The sequence below is a fragment of the Pseudopodoces humilis genome, chromosome 19 (assembly GCF_049639895.1).
Source record: "Pseudopodoces humilis isolate 2021_Gansu_Grassland_sample_001 chromosome 19, ASM4963989v1, whole genome shotgun sequence".
NCBI classification, from domain to species: Eukaryota; Metazoa; Chordata; class Aves; order Passeriformes; family Paridae; genus Pseudopodoces; species Pseudopodoces humilis.
In genome coordinates, this window is record NC_142218.1 from 12,897,401 (window position 1) to 12,922,904 (window position 25,504).

The window sequence follows — 25,504 nt, forward strand, 5'->3', positions numbered from 1 at the left end:
TTGCATGGGACTTTTTATTTTCAATGTTTACAGAGATGGAAATAAATACAGGAAAGAGGAGATTCTTTTAAAAGAAATCAATAGAGTCTGCAAACAGGAAAAATTGTATCCAAGAGCTGCTCTAAACTGGCCACCATTCCAGAGCTGAGGAACAGGGGAACAATAATGGGAAGAACTAAAGATAAGCATTGCCACAAACCAGGGTGACACGGCAGTGTCAGGAGACAAAATAACCACACTACAGCAGGAGCCTCACATATTTACAACATACCTATCATACAAAATCAGAGGGAAGTGTTTAGGGAGTGGTTTCTTCTCTGTCCAGCTGTAAGATATAAAAGATACACCAGAGGGTTTGGTGGTTTGGCTCCTCTCCCCAGTATCCACAGAAGAGTTTCTGCTTTTGGCAAAGTCTAAAAAATCCTTTGTATTCCAAGAATGTTTAGTCCAGCCTGAACTTCTCTGCATGTCCATCCTTGGTGGTCATCACCACTGTTATCCACTGGGGCAGTTGGTCAGAGGCCAAAGAGTTTGTGAAGTTCTTCCTGCATTTTTATCGATGCTCTGACCTGTAGGTTGGAAAAGTGTCCGTGCGGTGGAGCTTCACCGGGCTGGAAACATCTTCACAGAGCCAGATGAGAAAAACAGAACAAGCCCAGTTAAACACAGGCACCCCAGCCAGGGACTTACACACAGATGAATTAATTCAATCTAACCCTGCTAAATCTGATGCTCCAGCTCAGAAATACCCACGCTGATTTCCTTTAACCACTTCCTTCAGAACAGAAACTTGCACAAATTAATTTTTTTCCCGAAGTTCTGACTTGCATTTAAAATGTAAAAATGCTCTTTTGGATCCCTTTTTTCCCAGTCTAACGAGCAAGGTATTTTTTTAAATATAAAACAAGTGGTTTGTAGCCGTGCAGCCCATTTATCTCAGGACAGCTGCACGCTGAATTACTGATTTAATAAAGGCACAGAAGGGTCAATGCCACCAGCAGCTCCTCTTGCCAAGCCCTCATCCATGGAACAGCCCTGAGCAGGCATGGAAGTGCTGCTTTTATCCTTCATCCCTCCTCTGGATGGAGCTTTCCACGTGCTGCCTGCCCCCTCTAGTGTTGGAAAGAAAGAGCCAGGAAAAATATTTCCTTTAAGGCTTTTTTTTACTGTCGGCTGGGGTTTTTAATTCTGAAAACAAACACAACTCCACGGTGCTGCCTTTGGCGCAGCTCCTCCGAGGTGTGAGCACCTCCTGCTCCAGGAAGGGAAGCACATCAGCACCAGGCATCAGAGCTGCACCTCAGGTGCTGCAGCTTCCCCTCTCTCCGGAGCCTGGAGTTCAGATCTGAGCCCTCTGAGATCCCTGGGGGCAGAGCCTCTCCTGCCTCCCGGTGTGCTGCGGTCCCTCCCACACCCACCCAGGCACTGGGGACCACTGGGTGTCCCTTGGAGAGCACAGAGGGACTGCTGGGAACAGGGAGCTGCTCCTGGAGCATCCCTCCCTGGACCCTGGAGCTGCTCCTGGAGCATCCCTCCCTGGACCCTGGAGCATCCCTCCCTCCCTGGACCCTGGAGCATCCCTCCCTGAACCCTGGAGCATCCCTCCCTCCCTGAACCCTGGAGCTGCTCCTGGAGCATCCCTCCCTGGACCCTGGAGCATCCCTCCCCTCTCTGCATCCTGGAGCTGCTCAGGCACAGGGACCGAGCTGTGCTGCCCCAGGATCCTCCTGGATTTGGAGGAGACACCTGCCGGCCCTAGGCCAGGCTGCAATGCGCTGACAGCACTGCAGGTGCTCAATAAACACTTTCCCAGGTTGATCGTGGCCATTTCCTTTCACTTCCCCTCATTTCACCTTTGGTTTGGGGGATGTGCTTCGGGTGAATTTTAACAAGTACACAAAATCAGTGATGAGGGTTCTCAGTGCAAGGCAGCCATGCAGAGGGAGGGGAAGCCAAGGGGTTTCAAAAAAGCCCGAAAAGAGCCATGAAGAATTTGGGAGCAGGTCCATCCTGAGCCTGCTCTGCCCCCCAGCTCCTCACAGGATTTGTGCTCCAGACCCTTCCCCAGCCTTGCTCCAACACCTCAACATCCTCAAGGATCCCATCCCAGCGGCAGCCCGAGGCGCCCGTGCGGAGCTGTGCCCAGGGAGCAGAGGGGTTTTGGGGTGTCCCCCTGGCAGGTGACAGGTGTGGGCAGGACCCCCCTTACCTGGCAGGCCGAGGAGCTGCCCGGTGCTGTGCTGCCGGGTGATGTGGTGCCAGTAGGCGCTGCGGGGCAGGGGCAGCACCGTGCCCAGCGACACCGCCCGCTCGCTCCGCTTCAGCTGCAGCTGCAAGGCACGACAGGGTCAGGGACAGCGGGGCACAGCTGCCACTGCAGCGGCTGCACAACTGCATCAGGGCTGGGGCTGCCACACAGGGATGATGAGAAAGCCATTTTTTGGGGAGGATGTGCAGCTGCTGAGTCTGTGGGCACGTGGAAAGTGGGGATTTTACATCATCTTGTGATTTTACATGGTTTTACATCAGCTGTGAAAGATGTTCTTCCATAAACGCAAAGCAAACAAACTCCAAATGGCCTGTAAAGCTGGTCTCTGTCATTTCAGAAGTGACCCAGCTTCCTGGGAATGGAATTGTTCTCCCAAAAGGTTCCTCCAGCACTTCTGGCCCTGCTGGGCTACGATGTTAGTGAAGTTGTGCTGACCTAGCCTAGGTTAATTTTAATCTGCTTAATTTAGTCACTGTTGAGTACTCATCTCATCTATCCATCTGTCTCCACTGAAGATAAATTTAGATATTTTTGAAGAACTCTTTTCATTAACTAGAACTGAGAGGTTCTTGGTTTTAAAGAAAAAAGTAAAAGCCAGCAAAGATGGTGTTAGATGGTGTTTTACTGGGACAGGGCAAATGAGCGGCACTGCTGCTGCAGGTGAGCTCTTCTCACCTTTCTGAAAGAATCAAAGTGTCCAGCTCTCCCCAGGAAACCTCTCTGATTCTTCCCAAAGCACCCCTGGAGCACAGACACCACTCAGCAAATGGAAAACTGAGCAGGAGCCACGTTTTGCAAATAGATTGATGAGAAATGCTTCCAAACAAACTGATGGTGCTGATCAATCATGGGAAACTGCACGCTGCCAGGAGCTGATCTTCTCTGTGCTCACTCACACCTGACAACTCTGCACCCACAAACATCGAGGAATGGGAGTGCCCTGGCTGGATTCTATCCTTGAACAGGAACCCCACTTATACATATTGCCCTACATTTTATAATCAAGTGGAATTTGATAATTAAATAATGATAATAATAATAAATGATAATGATGATGTAATAATAATAATAATTATAATAATGATAATGGTTATAATAATTATAATCGTTATTATAATAATGAATTATAATTATGATAATAAATTATAATGATGATGTAATAATATATTATAATCATTAGAATACTTAGAATAATTCAAATGACTGTGATAATAAATTATAATGATGATGTAATAATAATATATTATAGTAATGATAGTAATGATAATAATGATAATTATGATAATAATGATAATAATGATAATAATGATGATGATAGTAATTATAATAATGATAATGATAATAATTATAATAATGGTGATTATGATAATATTAATGACTATAATGATAAGGAATGTAATGATAATGATAATAACGATAATGATGATAATGATGATGATAATGATGATAATGATAATGATGATGATGATAATAATAATAATAATAATAATAATAATAATAATAATAATAATAATCCTCCCCCTGAAGCAGCACAGTTTGGGTTGATGGCCAGTGTGGAATCCCAATCCCAATGCCAATGCCCACCCCAGCAAGCTCCGTACCATGGAATTCTTGACGCTCTGCAGCAGCCGCTCGTGCTGCTCCGCGATGGCCAGGGCAGCCGAGTGAACCTTCTGGTAGATGGCTTCTCCATCCCTGGTCTGGAAGATGAAGAGCCCTTCTCCTGTGTCACACATCCTGCCAGGGCAAGAGCACAGAAGTGGGAGGTGGAAGTTTCCAGCTCATCACGAGCCAGCAAAACCTTCCCCTGCTGCTCCTGCACGAGGGGTGAGGAAAGCAAGGGGGCTGAAGAGGGAACAGAGTTGTTTCCACCTCTCTCCTGCCTTTTCTCAGCCTGGAAATGAAGCTCGAGGTCATTTTAGTAAGGAGGTAATATAAGAGAGGATCTTTATTTGAAGGGCTTCAGGGCCCTTCCAGACCAGCCTCTGGCTGAAGATCATCTCCGTTTTCCTTGGGAAGAGTTTGGAAAGGGCTGGAGCAGCCCAGGAAGGGAAGGGAAGGGGAATTTTGGCACTCACCTGCCTGCCTCGAAGGTGAACCAGGCTGGGTCCCGCCCGTAGCGCCGCAGGGCACTTAACGGCCAAGAGACGAGTTTGACTCTGGGATTGTGGATGTCCCAAAGACAGATATTCTCAAATGTTATCTGCAAGGTACATTCCCCATGCACATCTAAATTAGGGGATGGCATCAAATACACATTGAATCTCTCTGGGAGAAAAACAAAAGGTTAGTCTAAAATCCCTGCCCAGCACATGTGCAAGTCATTCAAGGAATTTCCTATTTTCCAGATCTATTTCCACTATTATTTCCACTTAGAACTATTCATTCCCACAGAAAGAATTCCTTCCTAGAACCTGGTAAACTCCACATTTGGGGCAGTCAAATGCTGCACCCAAAGGGCTTCAAATATTTGTGTTTGCACTCAGAGCCTGAGGAGAATAATATAAATATATATAGCATAATCCTGGTATTTGCAAGCAGCTCATAAAGTTTTGTGTGTGAATAAATCCATTCCTTGTGCAGGCACTGAGCTCATTTGCCCGGGTAAGTGGAGTAGCCACGGGCTCAGGTTTTGCATGCAATTGCTGTTATTTATTATTCCCTTTACAAAGCCTCAGTCACTGCCATCACACCAGAAAACCACACAACAAATAGTTCCCCTCTCCAAGAGCAGCTAACTCATCTGAGAAAGGGAAGTGCTACTCCAAAATAATCCTAGATAACTTATTTATCAGCTCTGGTAGCAACCAAAAGCCAAAAACAAACCCCCAAACAACCAAAAGCAACCCCCCCAAAACAGCAAGGACAGCTTGGAAGAACAGTTTTGCTGCTCTTTATTTCCAATATCCGTACTTACAGCCTAAAAGGCTTGAAAATAATGCAATTAAAAATTCAAAGGGCCAACATTTCTGTACCTACCACTCTGCTCCCTCTCTACTCCAGATGCCAGCAAGTCAGGCTCTCCAAGGCTAATGTCATTAATTCGTGTTCCCAGGCACTCCATCTGCAGCACCTTGCACCACTCATCCGCCTCAAGCTCTGTGTAAATGCCCAGAAAATCCGTGTGTAGGTACACAATATTTATAATTTCACAAGCAGTGCTCTGAGGAGTGCGGCCACTTTACCCACCTGAGTCACAAGCGAAGGTTTTGGAGGTGTCATCACTGAAATAAATGCCCACTGCGTGTTTCTTTGTGCTTTTTGGCAGCCTGGAGATATTCTTCACGTTATTGAGCTCCGTGACCTGGAAAGGCACGATTTGGGATTTTAATGAGGAGCTTGGGAGGAGATCTGTCCATTCTTGCCTGGGCAAGGGGAGGAGAGAAAAGAGGGAGAGAAAGGTGAGACAGCATCAGCGGGCTCTGAATCTCCGTGATGGCTCTTGAGGAGCAGCCTTGACAGGAATCACCTCGGGAATCCCGTGGGAAATTCCATCTTCCCCTGGGAGACGCAGCAGCCACGTTCTCCAGCTCTCTACGAGACATCAGTGTGACACCACTCTGATGGAATTTTACCTCTGCTCTCCTCTCCAGGCTGGGTTTCCCTCAGCAGCACTCACAGGGACAACCTGGCACCCTGAGGTCAGGAGAGCAAGTGATTCCCTGCAGAAGAGAGGCTGGAACCCAACTTCTCATCTTCCCCGCCTTCCATCCCATGGTGGAAGCTGATTTCCATGTCTGGAATCAAACTCTCCACAGGCAGCTGGTGGCACCTGACAGAGCAGGGGTCTCAAGGTCTCCTCCTGCACCTCCAGCTGTCCTGGTGGCCCCTGAGCTGCCCAAGAGGCTGAGGTTGCCTTCACCTTCCCCAGTGCCGCTCTGGAATGGCTCCTGGCACCACCCAGAGCTTTATCCAAGCAGCAATTCCTGCTGCCAGCGCTGCCAGGGGAGAAGCCCTGGGGAAAAATCAGGATATCTGACCTGCTGTGGCAGCAGCAGTGCCCTCCCCAGCCCAGCTGACTGAGCAGCCTCCCTCTGCTCCTCCTGGCACCACAGATGGTCCAAACTGTCTGGCACATCCTCCTGGAATTCACACTGCATCCTGCAAACACCCCCACGCTCCTGGAGCCCAGGCAGGAGCAGGCACCAAACACCTGCAAATATTTGGAGGCTGAAGTTTGTTTTTTTCCCTCATTTTTTTCTTTTTTTTTTTGCATTTTAAAATAGCTTTCCTCCTGCCAGGCTCTTGCAAAAGAAGTGTTTTCGTGGTTAGTCTAATTCATATATGTTTTATTTATCTGAGATCAGGAACTAATGTACATTTATCAACTTAATTCTAAAATGGGGGTTAAACCACAAATATCAGACCTAAGGCAGTATTAACAGAGAAATCACAAGAATGATATTTTGTTGAGGTTTAAAGACCTCTCTTTGCATATTCCCTCCCTCCTTTTCCCTTCCAAGCCTCCCTTGGATTACAATGACAATCCAGAGAACTGAAAAGCATTAGATTAGATTAAAAACTAAAATACCTGCAGAGTTGTGGGGTGACAGAGTTCTGAACCAGGACCAGGGATTAATCCATCAGTCATTCCCCAGCTGACAGAACAGGCAGAGCTTCAGCCTGACACATCCACCCAGCCAAAATCCTTCCATCCCTCCCATTCCCACCAAAAACACGCCAAAAAAAAGCAGTTTCCTAAAAAAATGGTCCAGCATTCCAAGTACTGTTTGAATTAATGGATAATTCCCAAAAATGGGGAGCATTGCAGAGCATAACACCAGGGATTGTATTTATTGCCTACACAACATTTCCCAAGCACCTTGGGTTTTAATCTTAATTAAGGATTCATGGCTCTGTCTTGGCTTCCTGAAAATCACCCCCATGATGAGAATAGATAAAACATTTCCCAGGAAACCCCAGGGGAACATTTAATAGAAAATTATATTGCTCACTCCTGCTTGTAAGATCTGCCTGCACATCTCTAACCTGCTAAATATAAGTAACAGATTAAATTTTATATAAAATCATGGAAGGGTTTGGGTTGGAGGGACCATCTAGTTTAATCTCTCTTCTCTTCTCTTCTCTTCTCTTCTCTTCTCTTCTCTTCTCTTCTCTTCTCTTCTCTTCTCTTCTCTTCTCTTCTCTTCTCTTCTCTTCTCTTCTCTTCTCTTCTCTTCTCTTCTCTTCTCTTCTCTTCTCTCCTCTCCTCTCCTCTCCTCTCCTCTCTTCTTTCTTCTTTTCTCTTCTCCTCTTCTCTTTTCTTTTTTCTTCTTCTCTCTTCTTCTCTTTTCTCCTCTTTTCTCTTCCCATCTTTTCTCTCCTCCTCACAAACATCCCACAAGCCCCACTGGGTGGAATTTTAGTGGAGACACCAAAATCCCCTGAAAAGTTCCTTTAATTCTCTTTAAAGCCCAGAACCTGAAGCCTCACTCCCAGCTAAGTGACAGCAATCATTAAAACAAATGTTCAACAGCTCCTTCTTAGCAGAGTGCTCAGACTTGAAACATTTAATTTGCTACCGATACAGTTTTACCTGGAAAACAATTACAAGTTCCACAATCCAATTTTCCAAATGGATTATTCCATAACCAGACAGAAAAGACTGTTTAAATTACTTCTGCTGTTTCAAGGCAAGATTAATACAATCGGATTAAAACTCAGAACCCCCCGAGGGCTCGGTGTATTCCTGTCAGCAGGACACCATTAGTTCTGTTTTTACTGCAATTTTAAGGATTCTTCTGGCACATCACAAAGTCAAGAGAAATAAGAATTTCTCCCTTCCTCCAGTATCATTTTGTTCCAGAATGTGGCAATTTGTGGTTGCTTATTTATGTTTAACAAGTGAAAATCAGACAGTCACCTGAAAAGCAACTCTGTGCAGATTTTGTAGCCTGGATCCTAATTATTTTCCCTCCCTTGTGGCACCAAAGGAATTAAGTGGGCAATTTGCTTTGTGTATGCAAATTCCCCGTTCACTCCACAGCCACAGATGACTGCTCTCACACGACCTTTATTTTAGGGCACCGTGACCTTTCCACTTTTAAAAAATAGAGCAAGATTAGATTAGAAAGGATTTAAAGGTTAATATTCAACCAAAAAAAATAAAAAATTCTTATTTCTGCTTCCAGTGGTGAGGATGCCCAAACTCAGGCAGAGCTGCAGACAAGGCCACATCCAAATGCAAACAAATGGGACCCTCCAAAATAACAGAATATATAGATAAATATAAATATATAAATAAAGAATAACAGAAGTGCCAAAATTCCCATGGGGAAAGGAAGGAGCTGCACTCTCAGCCCCAGGGACTGGTGCCACACAACCAGAAGAACATAAACCAAAGAACTCTCACACTTTAATCCATCCCAGGAAACAAAAGGAAAGCCCCAGAAGGAAACACTTGAGTGAAGGAGGCAGGTGCTGGTGAGAAATGAGCTCCATTCATCATTTTCCTTTTCTACCCTTTACGGTTTTATGATGGATTAAACCTCTCCCGAGACCCATGGGCTGAGTGAGGGCTCCTCAGGATTTTTAGATATGATGCTGCTTTCAGCAGCATTTCAGAATCACTCCAGAGCCCAGGTAGGAGTTTATTTTAAGGGAAAAAAATTCTTATTTCCTTTGGCTTTGTGACATGCCAGCAGAATCCTTAATATTCCAATAAAAACTGCATCCAGCGTTTTCCTGAAACCCTGGGGATGTGCAGGTGAGCTTGTGCTCTCATCTGCCTGGCTGAACCTTGGATTTATCAGCACAGCCTCGTGGCACTGCCTGGGTTTTGGTTTGGGGTTTTTCTTTTTGCAGGATGAACTTCTTCTGTGACAGCAGAGCCTGGGAGCTGGGACCACCCCAGAGCTCTGCACGGGGCCCTGAGCACCAAAATCCCAACATTTTCATAAATCATGTCACTAAAATCTTTATAACTAAAAAGTAGGTGGAAAGCAGTGAGTGTTGAAGCCACTGTCATATTCTTTGTTGGGTGTTTTTAATATTTTTTTTATAATTTTGTTATCATTTATTTATAATTCACTTTGATTTTCATAAGAATCATTCAGAGCCTAATGCAGAGCAGCAGGGAGAAGTTCTCTTTTTCCAGCAGCTCATATTTAATACTCTCAGAAGCTCCATCATTCACCACATTTAAATTTCACACCTTTACAAGGCTTATTTAAAAAAAAAAAACCAACACATTTTTATCCACCTGTGCTCTTTACAAATGAGCCCATTTTGCCCAGAAATGCCATTTAATATTCATTAGCTGCCTCTCAGTGAGGTTTGTTAAAAACAAAGGAGACCTGTCAGTTTGGAGAGCTGATGACTACAAACCAGAGAACAGCCTCACTCAACATCCCTGGTTTGTTCCCTCTCTGCCTGAGAATATTCTCAAAATCCAAATAAACCCCAGAAAATCCAAATTTTCCCAATTTTCATCAGCCAGAGCCATCCCTGGAAGTGTCCAAGACCTGGCTGGACAGGGCTTGGAGCAACCTGGGATTGGGGAAGGGGTCTCTGGGGTAGGACTGGGTGATCTTTGAGGTCCTGCCTTTATGATTGGCAAAGTTCTGATAAAAACCACATAAAATTTGTCTGTTAGCTCTCAGTGACTGATTTTGGACTCTGATCATCATTCATTCCTGTCAAATCAGCTATTAGAGAAACCCAGAAATTCAATTTATAGGAGAAGCAATAGTTTGAAATGAAGTAGCTGTTAAGAAGAGACTAAGCTTGGCTTAAAATTGAAAATCCCTCTGAGCCAGTGAGGCCTTCCACGGTGCTTCACTCTGCAGATCCGGGCTGCTGGTGGGTTAAACACCTGCAAATAGGTGCTAACCTATGGAAATTCCCGAAAGAAGAGAAGAAATTCCAGCCTCATTCAGATTCCTCTTGGATTTCACATCCATTACCCAAGGTGCTGCTCATCTATTGCATCAACACAACGGAAAAAACACAGATTTGCATCAATAATTGACAGAGTTTTAATAAAATAAATGCAGTGTTTCACACGGAGCTGGAAGTTCTTACAGGCACTGTGCAGCCCACACAGCAATGGAAAAAAAAACTCATTACTTCTGAAAGTTGCCTAATAGAAATCTGAATTATTTCTGGGCCTGACTTATTAGAAACAGCCACGGGTTTTATGACCAATCAATTACAGATTCCGTGGCATGCAGAGAGGATTCAGAGGCAGGATTCCCTCAGGATCTCCTCCTGAATGTCTGCCACAGTGAGTGCACAGCAGCCTCAAGCTCCTGGGAATTGATGCCCAGAATTCCTAATCTTCAGTTTTTGTCTACAATTCTAATAAATTAAAAGGTTTCTTATTTCCACCTCCATGCCCAGGAGAAGGAAACATGGAGATTCTCAGGTGAATATGAAATGTGCATCATTCTGGAGCAGTGGCTGGAGGGAAATTCTTCATTCTTTTCACAGCAGTGATTTTAGCAGAGCTTTTCACACCACAGTGCTGTAAAAATGTCCTTCATGGCTGCAGCTGGCTCCTGTCCTCCCACAGAGGCAAAACCCCAGGAAAATGGGAACCTCCAAGTGCTTTTGGAATCCCCAGGATCCCTGGGATGGCTGCTCCTGTAAGTATGAAGAGCAGGAGCCACTGCAAAATATTTCAGATGTGATTTTTAAGGGCTGAGGAGAGGAAAGGCCAAATGCTTTAACAATAAAGTCATTTTCCACTTGCTTAGCAAGATATTTGCTGCAAAGACCATTCATTTTGCCTCCACTGAATGAAAGCACACACAGAGGTTTAGGACCTTAAGATTTTTTAAAAAATTTCCATTTTCAGGACAGCTAATACACAAAACTTTAGATTTTACTCTTGGCATTACAAGGAGTAATCAAAGTTTGAGAAACCCTACCTTGTGGTAGCATCTGAAGTAAGCAGCTCGTTCATCTGAGAACTTCTCCAGCCTCTTGGGCCCTTTGCTTGAAGCTTTTTTGAACACCAACCAGCATCTCTGGTAAATCTGGAGACACAAAAGAACCAGCTTGGCACCTCCACTGACCTGAATGTCACCAATTCCCACAGAGGAGTTAAATCCTAAATCAGCTGTGCACTCTCACAAGTTTAGAGGGAACATAAGCCAAACCCAGCCAGAAACTGCTGTGTGTGAGGTTTATTTAAGGCTCTCTGTGTACTCTGTGAACAAGGGAAACACAAAGGAACTGAGTTAGTGATAATGCAAAAAGCAGATTATTTAACTGTAGAACCCAGGACCATGCTGTCACTTCGCTTCCCAGGGTCTGACTGCATTTAAATCAAGTTTTTTTGGGCAGAATCTGTGCAAAGTGGGTTTGAAAGCAGCACAATTTCCAACTGTCCAGCTGCTGCCACCATTCCTTGCAGTCTTCCCATCCTTCCCTGAGTTCAGAGCCCCACTCTGAGCCTTGGAGAAGCAGGAACCACCAGCCTTGCCAGCTCCTCACAGCCCACACTCCATCAGCCATGCCAAAGTGACACCTGGTAGCTTCCAAAGAAATCAAAACTGCCACCAAAATTAGTGTGATTTCTAAAGCAAAACAACAACAATAAAAAACTCATCAGACAGGCTGTCAGCAAGTCCTTCACACACAAATTCGGTGATCTCAACATCTCACTGCCCCCTGAGGCAGCTCCCACCAGAAAAACAGCTCCTCCTCTCACCCCTGAGGGCCAGAAAAGTCTTAATGTCCATGGAAAGTAGCTGCAACTCCCCTGCTGGACCCAAAAAAGGTTATTAACTGACCAGCTGTGGTTTTTTCACCAGTTTTTAGCTGTTTCTCCCAGCTTTATTATTTTCCCCTCAGCTTTCCCACCTCACACAAGGACCCTCACACTCTAGGCCCACATGGCTGCAGGAGATTTTAGGTCATGGCTAGGCTGCCAGGCACCAGCTGAAACTGGATTTTTTTTCTTTTTTCCCATTTTCCCAGGATTTTTTCCCCCATTTTCCAGCTTTTTGGCAGCTCGGCCTGTTCTGTTTAATGCAAGGGTTTGAATTGAGCTGTTCAGAAATCACTGACCACAATGACAGCTCACACCAAAGCCACAATTTAAATATGCACCTACTCCTGCTGGGAGAGACTTTGTACAATTTGCCCTCTGAGAGTTTGGTTTGCCTTCTCCTCACACTTGACAAGAAAAATAAAATAAACCTCCAAAACCCCACCCAAAAGAGATGGTCAAAAGTTTGAGTATTCAGCCCTTTTGCTCTTCAAAGCCCTGTTGTTTTAACTTCAGCAATTAGAAGCCCAAAGAAGAGGAGAATCCTTTAGTAATCATTTGCTGTTGTATTTATAACCAGACTCAGAAGGACATACACACACACCCTCACTTAAAATCTGCTTAAAACCTTCAAAAGTGGGATGGAGGAGGAATCAGGAATGGGCACTGTCAGCACTGCCCCACCTCTGGGCCCTCAAAGTTCATAAATCTCACCCAGCACCACCTTCAGGGAGCAAAAACTACAGGAAACCCTCAACCTCCAGCAGGAAAGCAATAAAAAAAGGCGGCTTTTAAAGCTCCCCTCCCATCAAACCATTCCAGGAATAATTTGGCAGCACCTTCGTGCTCAGGACAGAGAATTAAACCCCAGCTCTTGCTGTGAGCTCCAGAACAGAGCAAGGAACGAGGTGTTTGGTGCCACCAGGGCTGGGATGTGCTGAGACCTGTCACTGTGTCAGGCACTGACTGCATCAACTGCTGGTTTTTACAGCTCCAAATGTTCCCAGGTGCCTGTTCCATCAGGAATACTGAGCTCACCCACCCCCAAATCCACGTTTTCCCTGCTGCTCCAGGACTGGGAATTAGCTGGACGTGGTGCTGCAATTCCCTGCACTGCCAGCACTGGGGCTGACAGGGATCAGAGAATGCAAACAGCAAATTCCGGGATCCGATGTGCTGCCACGGAGCTGGAATTTGCAAAACACCTAAAACTCACCAAGTTTTCCCTGGGTGATCTGAGGAAGTCCAGCTCGGGATTTCATTCAAGGATCAAAAATTAACATCTTTTGGCCTCTCCTGAAAATTTCAACTTCTCAGAGCCCGTGGAGCAGGTAACAACACCAAATTCCAAGGAAATATCATGGTTGTGTGTGAAGTGGATCCCCCAAACCCCAGAGAGGCATTGCATGGCCAAGGTCACGTCAAGTCTCTTCTATTTTTGCCTGCAGAGATCATCTGACATAAATCATTGCCACCATGAAGTGACTTCAGAGGAATGATGCAAAGTGAGGATCAGCATTCCTGCCCCTCAGAGCTTCCCAAGCAGGCAGGAATTCCCAGGAATGCCCATCCATCCTTGGGGCTGCAGCAAATCTCAGCTGGAACTGGAGCTTCCAAGCCATGGCAGGGACACCTCTCCTGTCCCAGGCTGCTCCAGCCCTGTCCAACCTGCCCTCCAAACACTTCCAGGCATGGATCTGGCTGAGGAAAGTGGAAAAAACTCTTCTGGTTTTCTCAGCTTTGAGAATATTCTCAGGCAGAGAGGGAAACTGAAACCAGGGGTTGCTGATGACCCAAACCCTGGAGCATCCTGGAAATGAGGGTGGGAGGGAGACCTGGCACTCCTCACCTCCTCAGCTGAGCTCAAAATCACCAAAGCCTGCATTTAGAAGTGCCTAAAATGCTCTTCCTTATCTATGAAACACAAATTATTCCACCCAGTGAGCACAGAATAGAATATTCCACACGATAAGAAACAGAAGATTTGAATTTAGGAGTTAAAATCTGCATTACTTTGCCCCAATCCTCATTATTTTTGTTCAGGAACCAATCTAAATAAACATAGGGAGGTTATTTTTTCGGATCTTGAGGCAGGGGGGTTAAAACGGCTGTTTTAAAAACTCAGATACGTGGCTTCCACCACACTCCAGGAAAGCAGAGATGTTTTACTACTAAAACAAACCATCCCACCCTTGTTTGTTGTTTCAGAGGGGCCCAGAGGTCACAAACAGCAGCACAAAGTCTCAGCTGGCAAATTTCTCCTCTGAGAACAAGTGAACCTTTAGGGGAAGCTGCCCTGCTTTATTCCCCTGTTGTGTTTTTCTCCACTTTGCCCTAAAACAAAGAATTCCAATGAGCTGCATTTACAGGGACACTGAACTTGCTGTCAAATAAAAACAAACTTTGCTTTTTTTTTTTTGCCAAAGCAGGAGCTGCGAGTTCTCTCATGCAGCTTGGGATGCCTTCCAGAAACCCTGGGAAATCGCCAGAAACTTGCTTTTTGTGACTCTGGTAACCTCTAGAAACAGATAAAACAGTAGAGGCACAGCACAACGCTGGAGAAATTCCTCAGTCTCTTCCAAAATTTGCCTTTTTTTTTTTCTTTTGTAGGAAAAGGACGCTGCCCCTTTACCCAAGGCTGGTAGGAAGCTCACACCCTGCAGGCTGCAGATGTAAAATCATTTGAGTGCTTTGGTGGGCTTTGGTAGGGAATCTCCAGTGGGCTGGAATTCCAGCTCCAAGGTCCTTCCAACAGGGAGCTGTTCACACAGGAAACCAGCCAGGGTTTGGATCTTCATGCTTCTATTTAAGAAAAAAAACGCTTTAATTTGTCACTTCAGAGTCCAAAGGTGGGAAATGAGCCCTGAAATCATTTCCAGTTCAAAGGGAATTTGTGAGGGGTCGGGATCTAGAATTTTGCTCTGCTTCCAGAAGAATGAAGCCGTGCCAAGAGAGACAGATTGCAGCTCCTTTGCTCCCTGCCCTCCCCAGATCCCAGCTGGAATCTGCTCCCTTGGAAAGCTGCAGAGCTTCTTTCCAGTAAAGAGCTCTGGGTACCAACACCCCTGCTCTGTCCCTCATCTGCACGGGACTGGGTGACCCTAGAGAACATCCCACGATCTTCCTAACAGCTCACAAACTATTTAATTGGAATTATTTCCTCCACAAAATTACAGCTTGCCTCTCCTTTTCCTGCCCATGCCCACATCCCCACACGCTGCCAGCTTGCCCAGCCCAATTTCACCCTGGAAAGCCACAATATAAGCACGGGACAATTACAAAGAGATGGATCCCTGGAAAAATCCCCAGGGCTCTGACGGTCTCCAGCTGGAATTGTGTTCAGCAGGAGTTAAATGATCCCTGCAGAGTGGATCAGCGGCTGTGTAAAAGCAGCAGCAGAGTTGCCCACAAGCTGTCTGTAAAGCCAGCCCTGCTCTTGGCAGCAAGACAATTTCCCTGTCCCAGAACACCCATTCCATGTGTTAGGAGTGAGCCACGTTCCCTGGGACCAGCTCCTAATGACTGCATCAATCAAGGCTGGTTTGCATCCAGCTCTTTCCTTCTCCTGGGCACTAAAGAAAATAATCTCGATTTTTCCTTCCCTCCCTGAAGAACACACTTGGAGAAGGATAAACCTCCCTCCTTCCCCTCATTCAGGCTGCATCTCCACCAACATTTTACATGAGAGTCATCCACAGCTGCTAATAGGGAATGAGGCTGTAACTCGTTGCTGATTGCATTCAGAATGCACAATCCCAGTCAAGATTGCAAAGGTTTTTTCACCAAGTTACAAAACCCAGCTCTGGCTCTGGGACTTGCTGCAAGGCCAGTGCACGAAGAAATGCCTGGCAGATCTTTAGGAATCTGTGCACTTTTAACTCTTGTTAATGCAAGTCACAACAGATTTCTACTGCTCTGAAACATCAGGCATTTTAAGGCTTTTCTCTTCAGAAGCTCTCCCCTCCCCAGCTGGAATTCCATCAGCCAGAAGTGGGATTTTTGTTAAAGGTTCAAGCTCAAAGCCATTTCTCCAACCTGAGTTTCAAACAGCTGAGAGCTGATTTGAGCCCACAGACGCATTCCCGCCTGACACAGCAATCAGGAGGCAGCCTTGTCCCACATCTTCATTTATCTGGGGTTTTTCTGGTCCTTCAGGACCACACAGGATTGATTCCACAGGGAAGATTCACTGCATCGGGAAACTGCCTTCAAGGGACACCTGGGAGCTTCCAAGAGTGCTCAGTGCCCGTGTCACTAGAGCACCCCAGCAGCAGTGTCCCCCTCAAACTGCACCCAGCAGCTGCAATTCTGGAGTTCAGAGGCTCCTAAATTACAGATCCTGGCCAGGTGGGGAAGGATTTTCCAGTGAAACCCCTCTGGCACACAGCTTCTGGAGAGCTCTGCAAGGCTTTGGTGCTTCAGGCGGGGCAGGGGAGCCACCTGCACGGCACTGAGGACCTGGAGGGACAGGGACACCCAGGAAGGTGGCACCTGCAGCTGGACAGTGAGAGCCCACAATGCAGAAATGTCTTTAAGGAGACAGGGCTGGGGTTTAGACCCTGCTTATCCCCAGGAATGTCCCAAGTGTTGTGTAAAGGAGTCATTCCTCTCCTCCTCTACTCAGGGCACACCAGGAGGTGCTTCTGACCTGAAGGACACTGATGCAGGACTCGAGTCTCAGTCTGCTCTCCCTGCAGAACTGATGAGCTGGATATCATTAGAAAGAGCATTATCTTAAATATCCTCCCTCTTATTTTATGGACCTACAGCCTACAAAGTCCAGGTTTTCTGGCTTGCTGGGTTTTTTTATAAACCATACACAGAGCAGGTTACAGTTCAGGGCTGCTTAAGGCCATCAGGGGAGAGAAGAGCCATTCCAAAGGAAGAGCCAAGAAGCATTTACAGCAGAAACCCTCCCTTGCCAGTGACAGCTGAAAAAAACCAGCCAGGCTGGAGCTAAGTATCAGATTTGGCTCCTTGAACATCTGCTAAGCTTTGTACATGGGCACAGTTAATTCTGGGCATGAAACTGGATAGGAGAGAACCAGCCTGGGACTGTAACTGGGGAGGAAAAATAGTAAAGGCTTCACTGGAGGCTAGAGCTGGGCTCTGTGCTCATGCTGACAGCAGCTGGATTTGCAGCTGGATGTGCTGCCCTGCTGGGCCAGGCCATGGCACAATCCTGGGAATCAGCATACTGGGATCAGGGAGCTGCAGATCAGTCTGTGATGAACCAGGGTCTGGAATGATTCCTTTGTGCCAGAGTATCTGACTGGGCTACTCCAGTTCCATGGAAAGGCATCACTGCAGCTCATTAAGAGCTCCCAGAGCTCACTAATTAGGCCACAGGAGGCTGCTCTGGGTGAGAGGCGCCCCAGCTCTGGGGGACACTCCTGGAGGAGCCAGGGCAGCAGGGTGCTCACTCACACACTCAGGTTTTCATCCCCCCACAGCACACAGTCACCCCTGGGAGCTGCATTTCAGAGCTGCACCAGTTTATGTCACAGCTGGACTCGGAATTTTAAGATTAAACCTAAGGAGAGCCAAAAGAAAAAAGGGCAGAAGCTGCACACGAATGAAGCCTTTCTGTCACTAAAGGAATTTTTCCAGCACGGGAAAAGGGCTGCAGCTCCTTCATCCCTGCGCAGCTCAGCTGTGCCTGGGAGCAGGATAAAGAACCCTGCAGAGCTCGGGTAATGATGATGCCTGTTAGGAGCTGCTTGGACAGCCAAAGTGACAAATGCCCTGCAAGCATCCCACTACCAGCTGGGATAATGGGAATAACTTCCCATTCCTGGCCTGCTGCCACCCTCTGCCACTCACCTGCGAGCTCCAGGAAGCAGCAGAGGTTTTTCTGCAATGAATCCAGCTCGTGCCACCCCTGCAGACAGCTCCAGGTGAGTCCATGGCACTGTCTCAGCACAAGGTAAATTTATCCCATTCCTTCCACATTCCCCTTCACTCCTGGCATCACTGCCCGGGCTGCTGGGGAGCAGCTTTAAAACCAGAGTGAATCTGCATGGAAGAGCAAATCGTGCTGCCAGTGAGTCCCTGCAGGCTGGGCTTCCTCAGAACGGGCCTTGGGCAGGAGGGAGAGTCATCCTGCCCCTCTCCTCAGCCTGGGAGACACATCTGGAGTGATCCTGCCCCTCTCCTCAGCCTGGGAGACATCTGGAGTCATCCTGCCCCTCTCCCCAGCCTGGGAGACACATCTGGAGTGATCCTGCCCCTTTCCCCAGCCTGGGAGACACATCTGGAGTGATCCTGCCCCTTTCCCCAGCCTGGGAGACACATCTGGAGTGATCCTGCCCCTTTCCCCAGCCTGGGAGGCACATCTGGAGTGATCCTGCCCCTCTGACCAGCCTGGGAGGCACATCTGGAGTGATCCTGCCCCTCTGACCAGCCTGGGAGACACATCTGGAGTGATCCTGCCCCTCTGGCCAGCACATCTGGAGTGATCCTGCCCCTCTGGCCAGCACATCTGGAGGGATCCTGCCCCTCTGGCCAGCCCCATGAGGCACATCTGGAGTGCTGTTCCCAGCTCTGGGCTCCTCAGGACACAAAGCTCCTTTTTATTTGTTTGGGGTTTTTTTCCGAGTTACAGGAATGGACCAATATTGACTTAAAGAATCACTGAGTAAAACAGTGATTCCAGAGCCAATACTTCCCAGGCAGAATTCCCTTTCCCACTGGCTCCTGCAGCCCTCCTGCCCTTTTCCAGCTTCCTCCCCACATTAGTTCAAATGGACAAACCCAGCTCGTAGGAATTTCTCACATCCCAGCTGTGGAATTAAAGACAGAGTTCAGGAATTCATTCACATTTAGGAAGATCCAAACTGGAGAAAGCTGCATTAAAAATGTCTATAAAAGCTTTACACTCCTCCATTTAACAGGGAATAGCCACTTGTATTTTACCAGGAGCACTGTGCCAGGAGTCTGCCATTTAATGGGATGAGTTAATTCAGAACATCAGCAAACACCCCCCTCACCTTCCTGAAGACATTCACAGGAAATTCTCCTTTGCCAAACAGAGAATTCATCGATGGTTCCCCAGACAAACATCACTTGGCAAGTAAAGGGACAATTTAAGCTCCTACATTGACATTGCTGAGGGGAAATGCCACTCATTTTACCCTACTGATATTCTGAATTTAAACAAGTGACATTATTAGCAGTAAAACAAAAAATAAAAACAAACAAAAAAAAACCCCACCAATATTCATTTCAACAGCTTGAACTCTCCCTGGTATTTCTGACAGCACTTGATAGAGTCAGACAAAAAGACAATGGAACAGTCCATCATCTTCCACGGCATTCCTGAAGCTACACAAGCACCAAATTAAGATGTCAGTCTCAAATGAAGATGTCAGTCTCAGGAGCAGCCCTTGCATCTGTTACTTTCTTTCAAGTGTTTCCACAGCCATTGCAAAATGTTATTTATCCCTGATCTCACTCCAGGGCAATGCCCATGCACAGCAGCAGGAGAGTTTCCTTCCCACTGGAAAGGGAACTGATGATGAAAAGGCAGCAGAATCACCAAAGAGAAAATTTCACCTGTTTAGAATTAGGTTTCCTTTCTCTTTCACTGTCTTTACAACCATCCCTGACACACCCTTGTAGGGCTGGCTCTGTCACCTCTGGAAATCACAGGTTTTTCTACCAAAGGAAGAGCAAGTAGGGAAAAGAGAGCCAGGATCCACAACCAGCAGGCCAGGGAAGTGCTTGGGATAAAGGAGAAAGGGTCAGATTTGCTTTAAACTCGTTACAATAAAACATCTTTGGAACAAGATAGCAAATGGGGAAGAGGCACTTGCTTAGGAGTCAATTCAGTGCATGGAAACATTTGGAATTGATTGTTTTACTTCACCAAACTGCGCCCATCTTCTAAAGAGCACAGAAGGTAATTTAACTGAAAACAGGCTGGAAAGCACAGAAAATGCCATTCCTCCTCCTAAAATGGGCCAGCATCAAAATAAGAGCTTCATACTCCAAATCATGATCTGCACAATCTTTCAGGGGAAAAGCAGGAATAATTCTAAGGTTTGTCCTTTTTGGATTTTGGTGGGGTTCTTTGGGAACAAATTCAGGCCCTCACCCCTCATGCTGTTCCCACGAGTCAAACATTAAAAGGAATAAAACATAATTCCACCACGGGAGCTGCAAAAGTTCCTCTTGCCTCCCCCAGAGCCAGGCTGAGCACCCTGATCCCCCAACACAGGGGTGACACAAGGTGACAGCAGCCAAGGGACACACCCTGCTGCAGCCCCAGCCCCAGAGCTGACCCCATAAGGACACTGGGCTCTCATCCCATGAGCTCTGTGCCCCATAAAACCCACAGGGGCCTTGCCCCAGTGCCCAGCTGGGGCTGCTCCGGGCTTGCCTGGCTTTTATTGGGGTCCCTCCCTTCATCAGCTCAAGGACAACGCTCCAGCTTCCCAAGGAATGTTCTGGATCCCACCCCTGCTGCCACTGACGAGCTCCAAGCAATAGGAAATCTTAATATCTGTGAATATATTCCAACACCTTATCTAGCAGCTCGCTAGGACTCTGAATTTCCAGCAGGCTCAATATCCTGCAGGTTGGAGTTGGTGCCTGAGGAATCTGTGCAGTTTTTCCCTGTCTCCAACTTCCAAGGAAAGGAGCTGCACAGGTGAACGGAGTTTTATTAATAAAGCTGCTTCAAATGGAGATAAAGGCAACTTTTGCCTTCTCCTTCCCCCTTCCCCCAGCCTTACATCATTCTTCTTTCCAGTTTTCACAGCTCAGGCTCTGAAATCCCCATATTAACTTGCTGGCACATGTATTGAAGCACCAAATCTCTCCCACCATATGGTTCCAGTCCTGCAGATTGTCTCTCCCCCACTCTACCTCTCCTCCCACAGGGTTTCACAGAAGCAGAGCTGTGCAGAACTTGTCAAAGTACATGGCACTGGCAACGTGCAGCACCGAGCTCCTCAATGGAGCTGCCACAGGACTGGGCTTCATTTAAAATCAAGCACAGCAAACCCTGAGAGCCTGAATCTCCCCGCAGCCTTCCACAATCAAAGGTTTCTGCTGAAGTGGACAAGAGCTTTATGCAGGACTTTCTCCAGTTTTTCAAGCACGAGCCAGAAGTTTTCCCACCTGAAACGAGGGTGTGCAGCCAGCACTGATGCTCTGTATCCTTCCATGGGGCAAAGCTGATGGATTTTCCCAGCTCAGTCTTGCACTGGGCACCAGGGAGCTCCTCACCCAACACTCTAATAAATACAGGAAGGCTCCACACCCTCCTCATTTTAGGTGGAAGTTTCACATTGCCAGTAAATCACTAATCAAAGTAAAGCAGGCAATCCAGAAAACTAAGAACTATTTCTTTTCACTGAGTTTGTTAATCAATCCAGGAATATTTGAGCGCTGCTGACACCCCTCCAGCATTTCCTAGGAGCAAACAGCTGGCTGCAAAGTTGTGGCAGGCTCAGCTCCCTCCTGGCACAAGCTGAAGACTGAATTCCTACAAATCCCTGCCAGGAGTGCCCAAATCCAGCGCTGGAGGACACCCCTGACACCACATTCCTTCCCCCTGATGTGATGAAGATGCTTTGGGCCTGTCAAGCACAGAAACCTGACCCACACAGATCCCATTTCTGTCCTCAATGAGGGTCACACTAAAGAGGGAACAATTCCACTGTTGTAGCCCCAGCAGTCACATCTCCCACCAGGGTTCAGGACTGAAGGGGAAGTTCAGCCTCAATGGGGAGAGCAACCCAAGTGTGAGCCTGAAACCAGCAGACACCACTGGGAGCCCCCAGCCTCCCCAAAACCTTTTCCCCTGTACAGCTCTTTGTGCTCACCAGTGCTACAAACCCCTCCCTCTGCAAAGATTTGCTCCTGTTTTGATTTTGATTGGTGTTTTTAATCGAGCCAGCCCAACCTAAAAAGATAGCTCAGGTGTGTTCACATCCACCCACCCCAGAAAGACAAGAACAGGCTTTTCCATCAGGGAAACATCTCTGTGATGCACTCCCCCCCAGAAAGGTCACACCTGTGCCACAGAACGAGGCACCATTTGAAAACCATGAGCACAAAAATGACTTTTTAGACAGAGAGAGGCCATAAAGCAGCAGCCCTGCCTCATACATAGATACAAATCCCTTAATCAGAGAGGTGGCTGCAAAAAGCAGGAACACAGGTCCTGGTGGTCTGGCACACAATCCCTCCTCCCAAAGCAAAGCTGTTTTTTTCCTGGTTTAAAGAGCTCTGGGAGGTTGTGCTTCTGCCCTGTCAGCAGTTTTCCAGCACACAGCCTCCTGTGTGTCGCTGCTAATGACACACCACACCGACACCATTGGCTGAGGGAATTATTTTCCTCCCTATAAGGATGGAAAGTCGGGAAGAGTGAGCTTTCTCCTGAATATATTTGGCTCTGCAGAAGACACATGTGATACAAATGTTGCTATGGAAACCATTCTATTAAATAATATTCAATTAAACTCACGCGTTTCAGGCGCACAGAAAGAGTTCAGGTGCAAAACTAATTAGCCTAAATTCAATTTTGGAATCACAAAGTAGGGCCTTCCAGAGCTGTCATGTTCCTTTTAAAGGAGGTTTGGATTTGAGGGAGCTGCTTCTCTGCACCCCTTTCATTCCCAGCGTGGCACCTGCACCCCAGTTACTCAGGAAAGTCATTTCTTGAGGTAATTTGTGGCTCCAAGCTCTGCTCCCAGTTCCCTTGGAGATGGAATTACCACGGCATTACAGAGTGGAAGGCAGGAGCTGCATTCAGCCTGGAGAGACAATGCTCTGATTACAGCTGTGCCACCAGAATATGGGAATGGATTTCAGCGACTCCCACTCACATCCTGCCACACAGGGAGTGCTCAGATCCCTCTCAATCCAGCAGCAATCCCACAGGGCTGGAGCAGGCTCGTCCCTTCCCGTGTTTTCACAGCATGGGAAAGTTGTCTGGAAGTTACTGTTTTATACTGTGAAGTATTTTCTCCCCTTTCCAGCTCCTGGGTATCCCACAGCCCTCCCCAGCAAAAAAAAACCTGTTGGCATAAATCCTTCACCCTCTGAAGGAGCCAAGCTCACAGTAGGCACTGGGTGAGATGGAATTCAGGCTCTTGCTCAAGGCAGGAGCTCAGCCATCTCCAGCTCCAGAGGTCACATCCCACCTGCAGCCAGGAGCACCAAGGACACGCTCCAGCCCTGCCTTTACTCAGGCTGATCATAATTCCCCATTTCTTGGGTAATTCTTTCTCCTTGCCTGCTGCAAATCAGGGCTGTAAGCAGCTTACAGAAAATGCTACAGGAAGAATCTGTAGCCACATCTGCTCTCGAGTCGGGGGCCAACACCTCCCAGGCTGGAAGCCACCAGGAGAGAAAAGCTTGGCCAGGCTGGGTATGGACAAATGGAGCAGGGTTTGACAGGTCACCTCTGCAGCACCAGATCCAAAGCAGTGGCAGCCGGATCCCTGCACCTGCCAGGGTCCCTCCACAGCTCGGGAATGCTCCAGGACACAAAAATCAGAGCTGGGGGCAGCTCAGGGCTCATCCTCAGCCTTGGCACCTCCCTGGGACTCAGCCTGTACTCCTTCACAAGAGCACAACTGCACTTCCCAGCCACTGAGAAGGATCCAAACCTTTGGAATTGGAACAAAAACCCAAACTGTCTTTTCAAAGGAGACATTGCCCATTTGTTCCATTTCCATGGACTCGGTGTCATTCTCCATTTCTCTGTTTTTGCATTCAGCTGTCACATGCACATCTCCTAAGAGGACACCCAACATTTCCTCACCAGCAGCACCCTCAGAGTGGCCTGAAAAGCCTTAATAAAGGGAAGGCACAGGCAGTGATGGCATTTACGATTGTGGAGTTAGATAAACCTTATTCACATGTTCATTGAGCTTCACTGTTACAGTATGGAAAAATATATCACAGTTGAATCTTACTCATCCTTTATGCAGGAGCAAACTGAACACTGATATCTGTTCAGTAATGAGACTGAATCACCACACACCAATTGTGCCAAAATTTACTACAAGTGCTCTCCAAATGACATCCCCTCAAAATGTCATAGAATCTCCTGGTTTTACAGAATGAATTGTGCCTGCTAGTGCAGGGATGAGAAATCCAGCCTGATGGAAGAGTTTTCAATGTTTTCCTGTTTCCAAAGCAGCCAGGGAGGTGCAGCTTCCCAAAAGCGTGGAGAAGTCATTGCCCATGGGTCCGGCAAGAGAAGGGAACTGTCATTGCAGTGAGGCAGCAAAAGCTTTCAGAGGACCACAGACACCCACAAAACGAGCAAATTCTGAATTGCCAACCCAACAGTTCTTAATAAACACAAGAAATCAGTTCCTTTCCAGTTCCGAGAGGCAGATACACCAATTAAAAGGTTTTATATACACAAAGCCTCCCTCCAGGTGCATCCCCGCTGAACCAGGCTCGCTCAGGAACACGGAGCTCTCCAGTCCCATCCCTGACTGCTCAGGGGAGCTCCTGGACTGGAGGAACAGCCCTGGAATTTCAGAGCTCATTCCAGCCCAGGTCCTGCGGGGAACTGCCCTGCCACTCCCGGCACATCCAGCACCCACAGCCGGAACCGGGAACACGCCACGGCAGCAAAACGACCCGAGAATAACTTTAATATTAAACCAGCAGCTAAAGGGGGCTGCTCGAATTCTCATTTCGCGCAACTCAAGAGACTCTGAAAAGCCCCGAGGGCACGGCAGAGCTTCACCTGTCCCACGGAGGATCCGAGAGCCGGGGCGGCAGCAGGAACGCGGCACCGGAGCGGCTGCGGAGCGCTCCGAGCGCTCAGCCCGGCCCTGCCCGGAGCCCCCCGGACCCCCCTGCCCGGAGCAGCGCTCGCAGCCAAGGGCAGCGACGGGAGGAGGAGGCAGAGCAGCATCCCCGGCGAGAAAGGAGAAAATAAATAGATACACACACACACACACACACACACACACACCTCTATTTTATATATATTCTGGCGCCTTCGTTCCTCTCTCCCCATCTTTTTGTTTCCTGCGGAAAAACCCACCGAGCTCAGTTTGCAAAAAGAGGACAAAGGAGTGGCAGGGGAAAAATAAATAAATAAACAGCAAAAAGGGCAGAAGCCCGCGGACACTCACCCCCAGCCGCCGGCTCCGGATGCGCACGTAGCCCTGCTTCACGATGTCGTTGAAATTGGAGGCCATCCTCCCCCGGGACCGGCGGCGGCGGCGCCGCTCAGCCCGCCCGCATGGCCGAGCAGCGCCGGAGCCGCGCCCCGGGACCGACAGCACCGCCCCGGGACCGACAGCACCGCCCTGGTAGGGACAGCACCGCCCCGGCAGGGACAGCACCTCCCCGGTAAGGACAGCACCGCCCCGGGACCGACAGCACCTCCCCGGTAAAGGATCGCACCTCCCACCGCACCGCCTCTCCGAACAACCCGCACCGCCCCGGAGCCACCCCGGAGGGATGCGCACTGCCCCGCACCGCCCTCTGGAGCGCCCCGCGGCACTCCGGGAGCGCTCCTGAGTGATCCGAACCCTTCC

The 25,504-nt window shown here is 47.8% G+C and overlaps 1 protein-coding gene across 2 annotated transcripts; it reads right to left on the reverse strand.

Annotated features, from left to right (window-relative positions):
- On the reverse strand, window positions 1-25,272 carry DOK5 (docking protein 5). Of its 2 annotated transcripts, none has more exons than XM_088064733.1 (8): window positions 25,097-25,272; window positions 11,140-11,247; window positions 5,459-5,573; window positions 5,249-5,368; window positions 4,348-4,498; window positions 3,871-4,006; window positions 2,210-2,330; window positions 1-621 (listed from the first exon to the last, which is right to left on the reverse strand). In XM_088064733.1, the coding sequence occupies exons 1-8, from the start codon at window positions 25,160-25,162 to the stop codon at window positions 554-556; spliced, it is 885 nt and encodes a 294-aa protein (XP_087920859.1). In that variant the 5' UTR covers window positions 25,163-25,272; the 3' UTR covers window positions 1-553. The 2 variants fall into 2 exon arrangements, with proteins under 2 accessions (XP_087920859.1, XP_005524918.1); XM_005524861.2 differs by having other exon boundaries at window positions 4,348-4,537; window positions 25,097-25,271.
- Window positions 25,273-25,504: the final 232 nt, after the last annotated feature.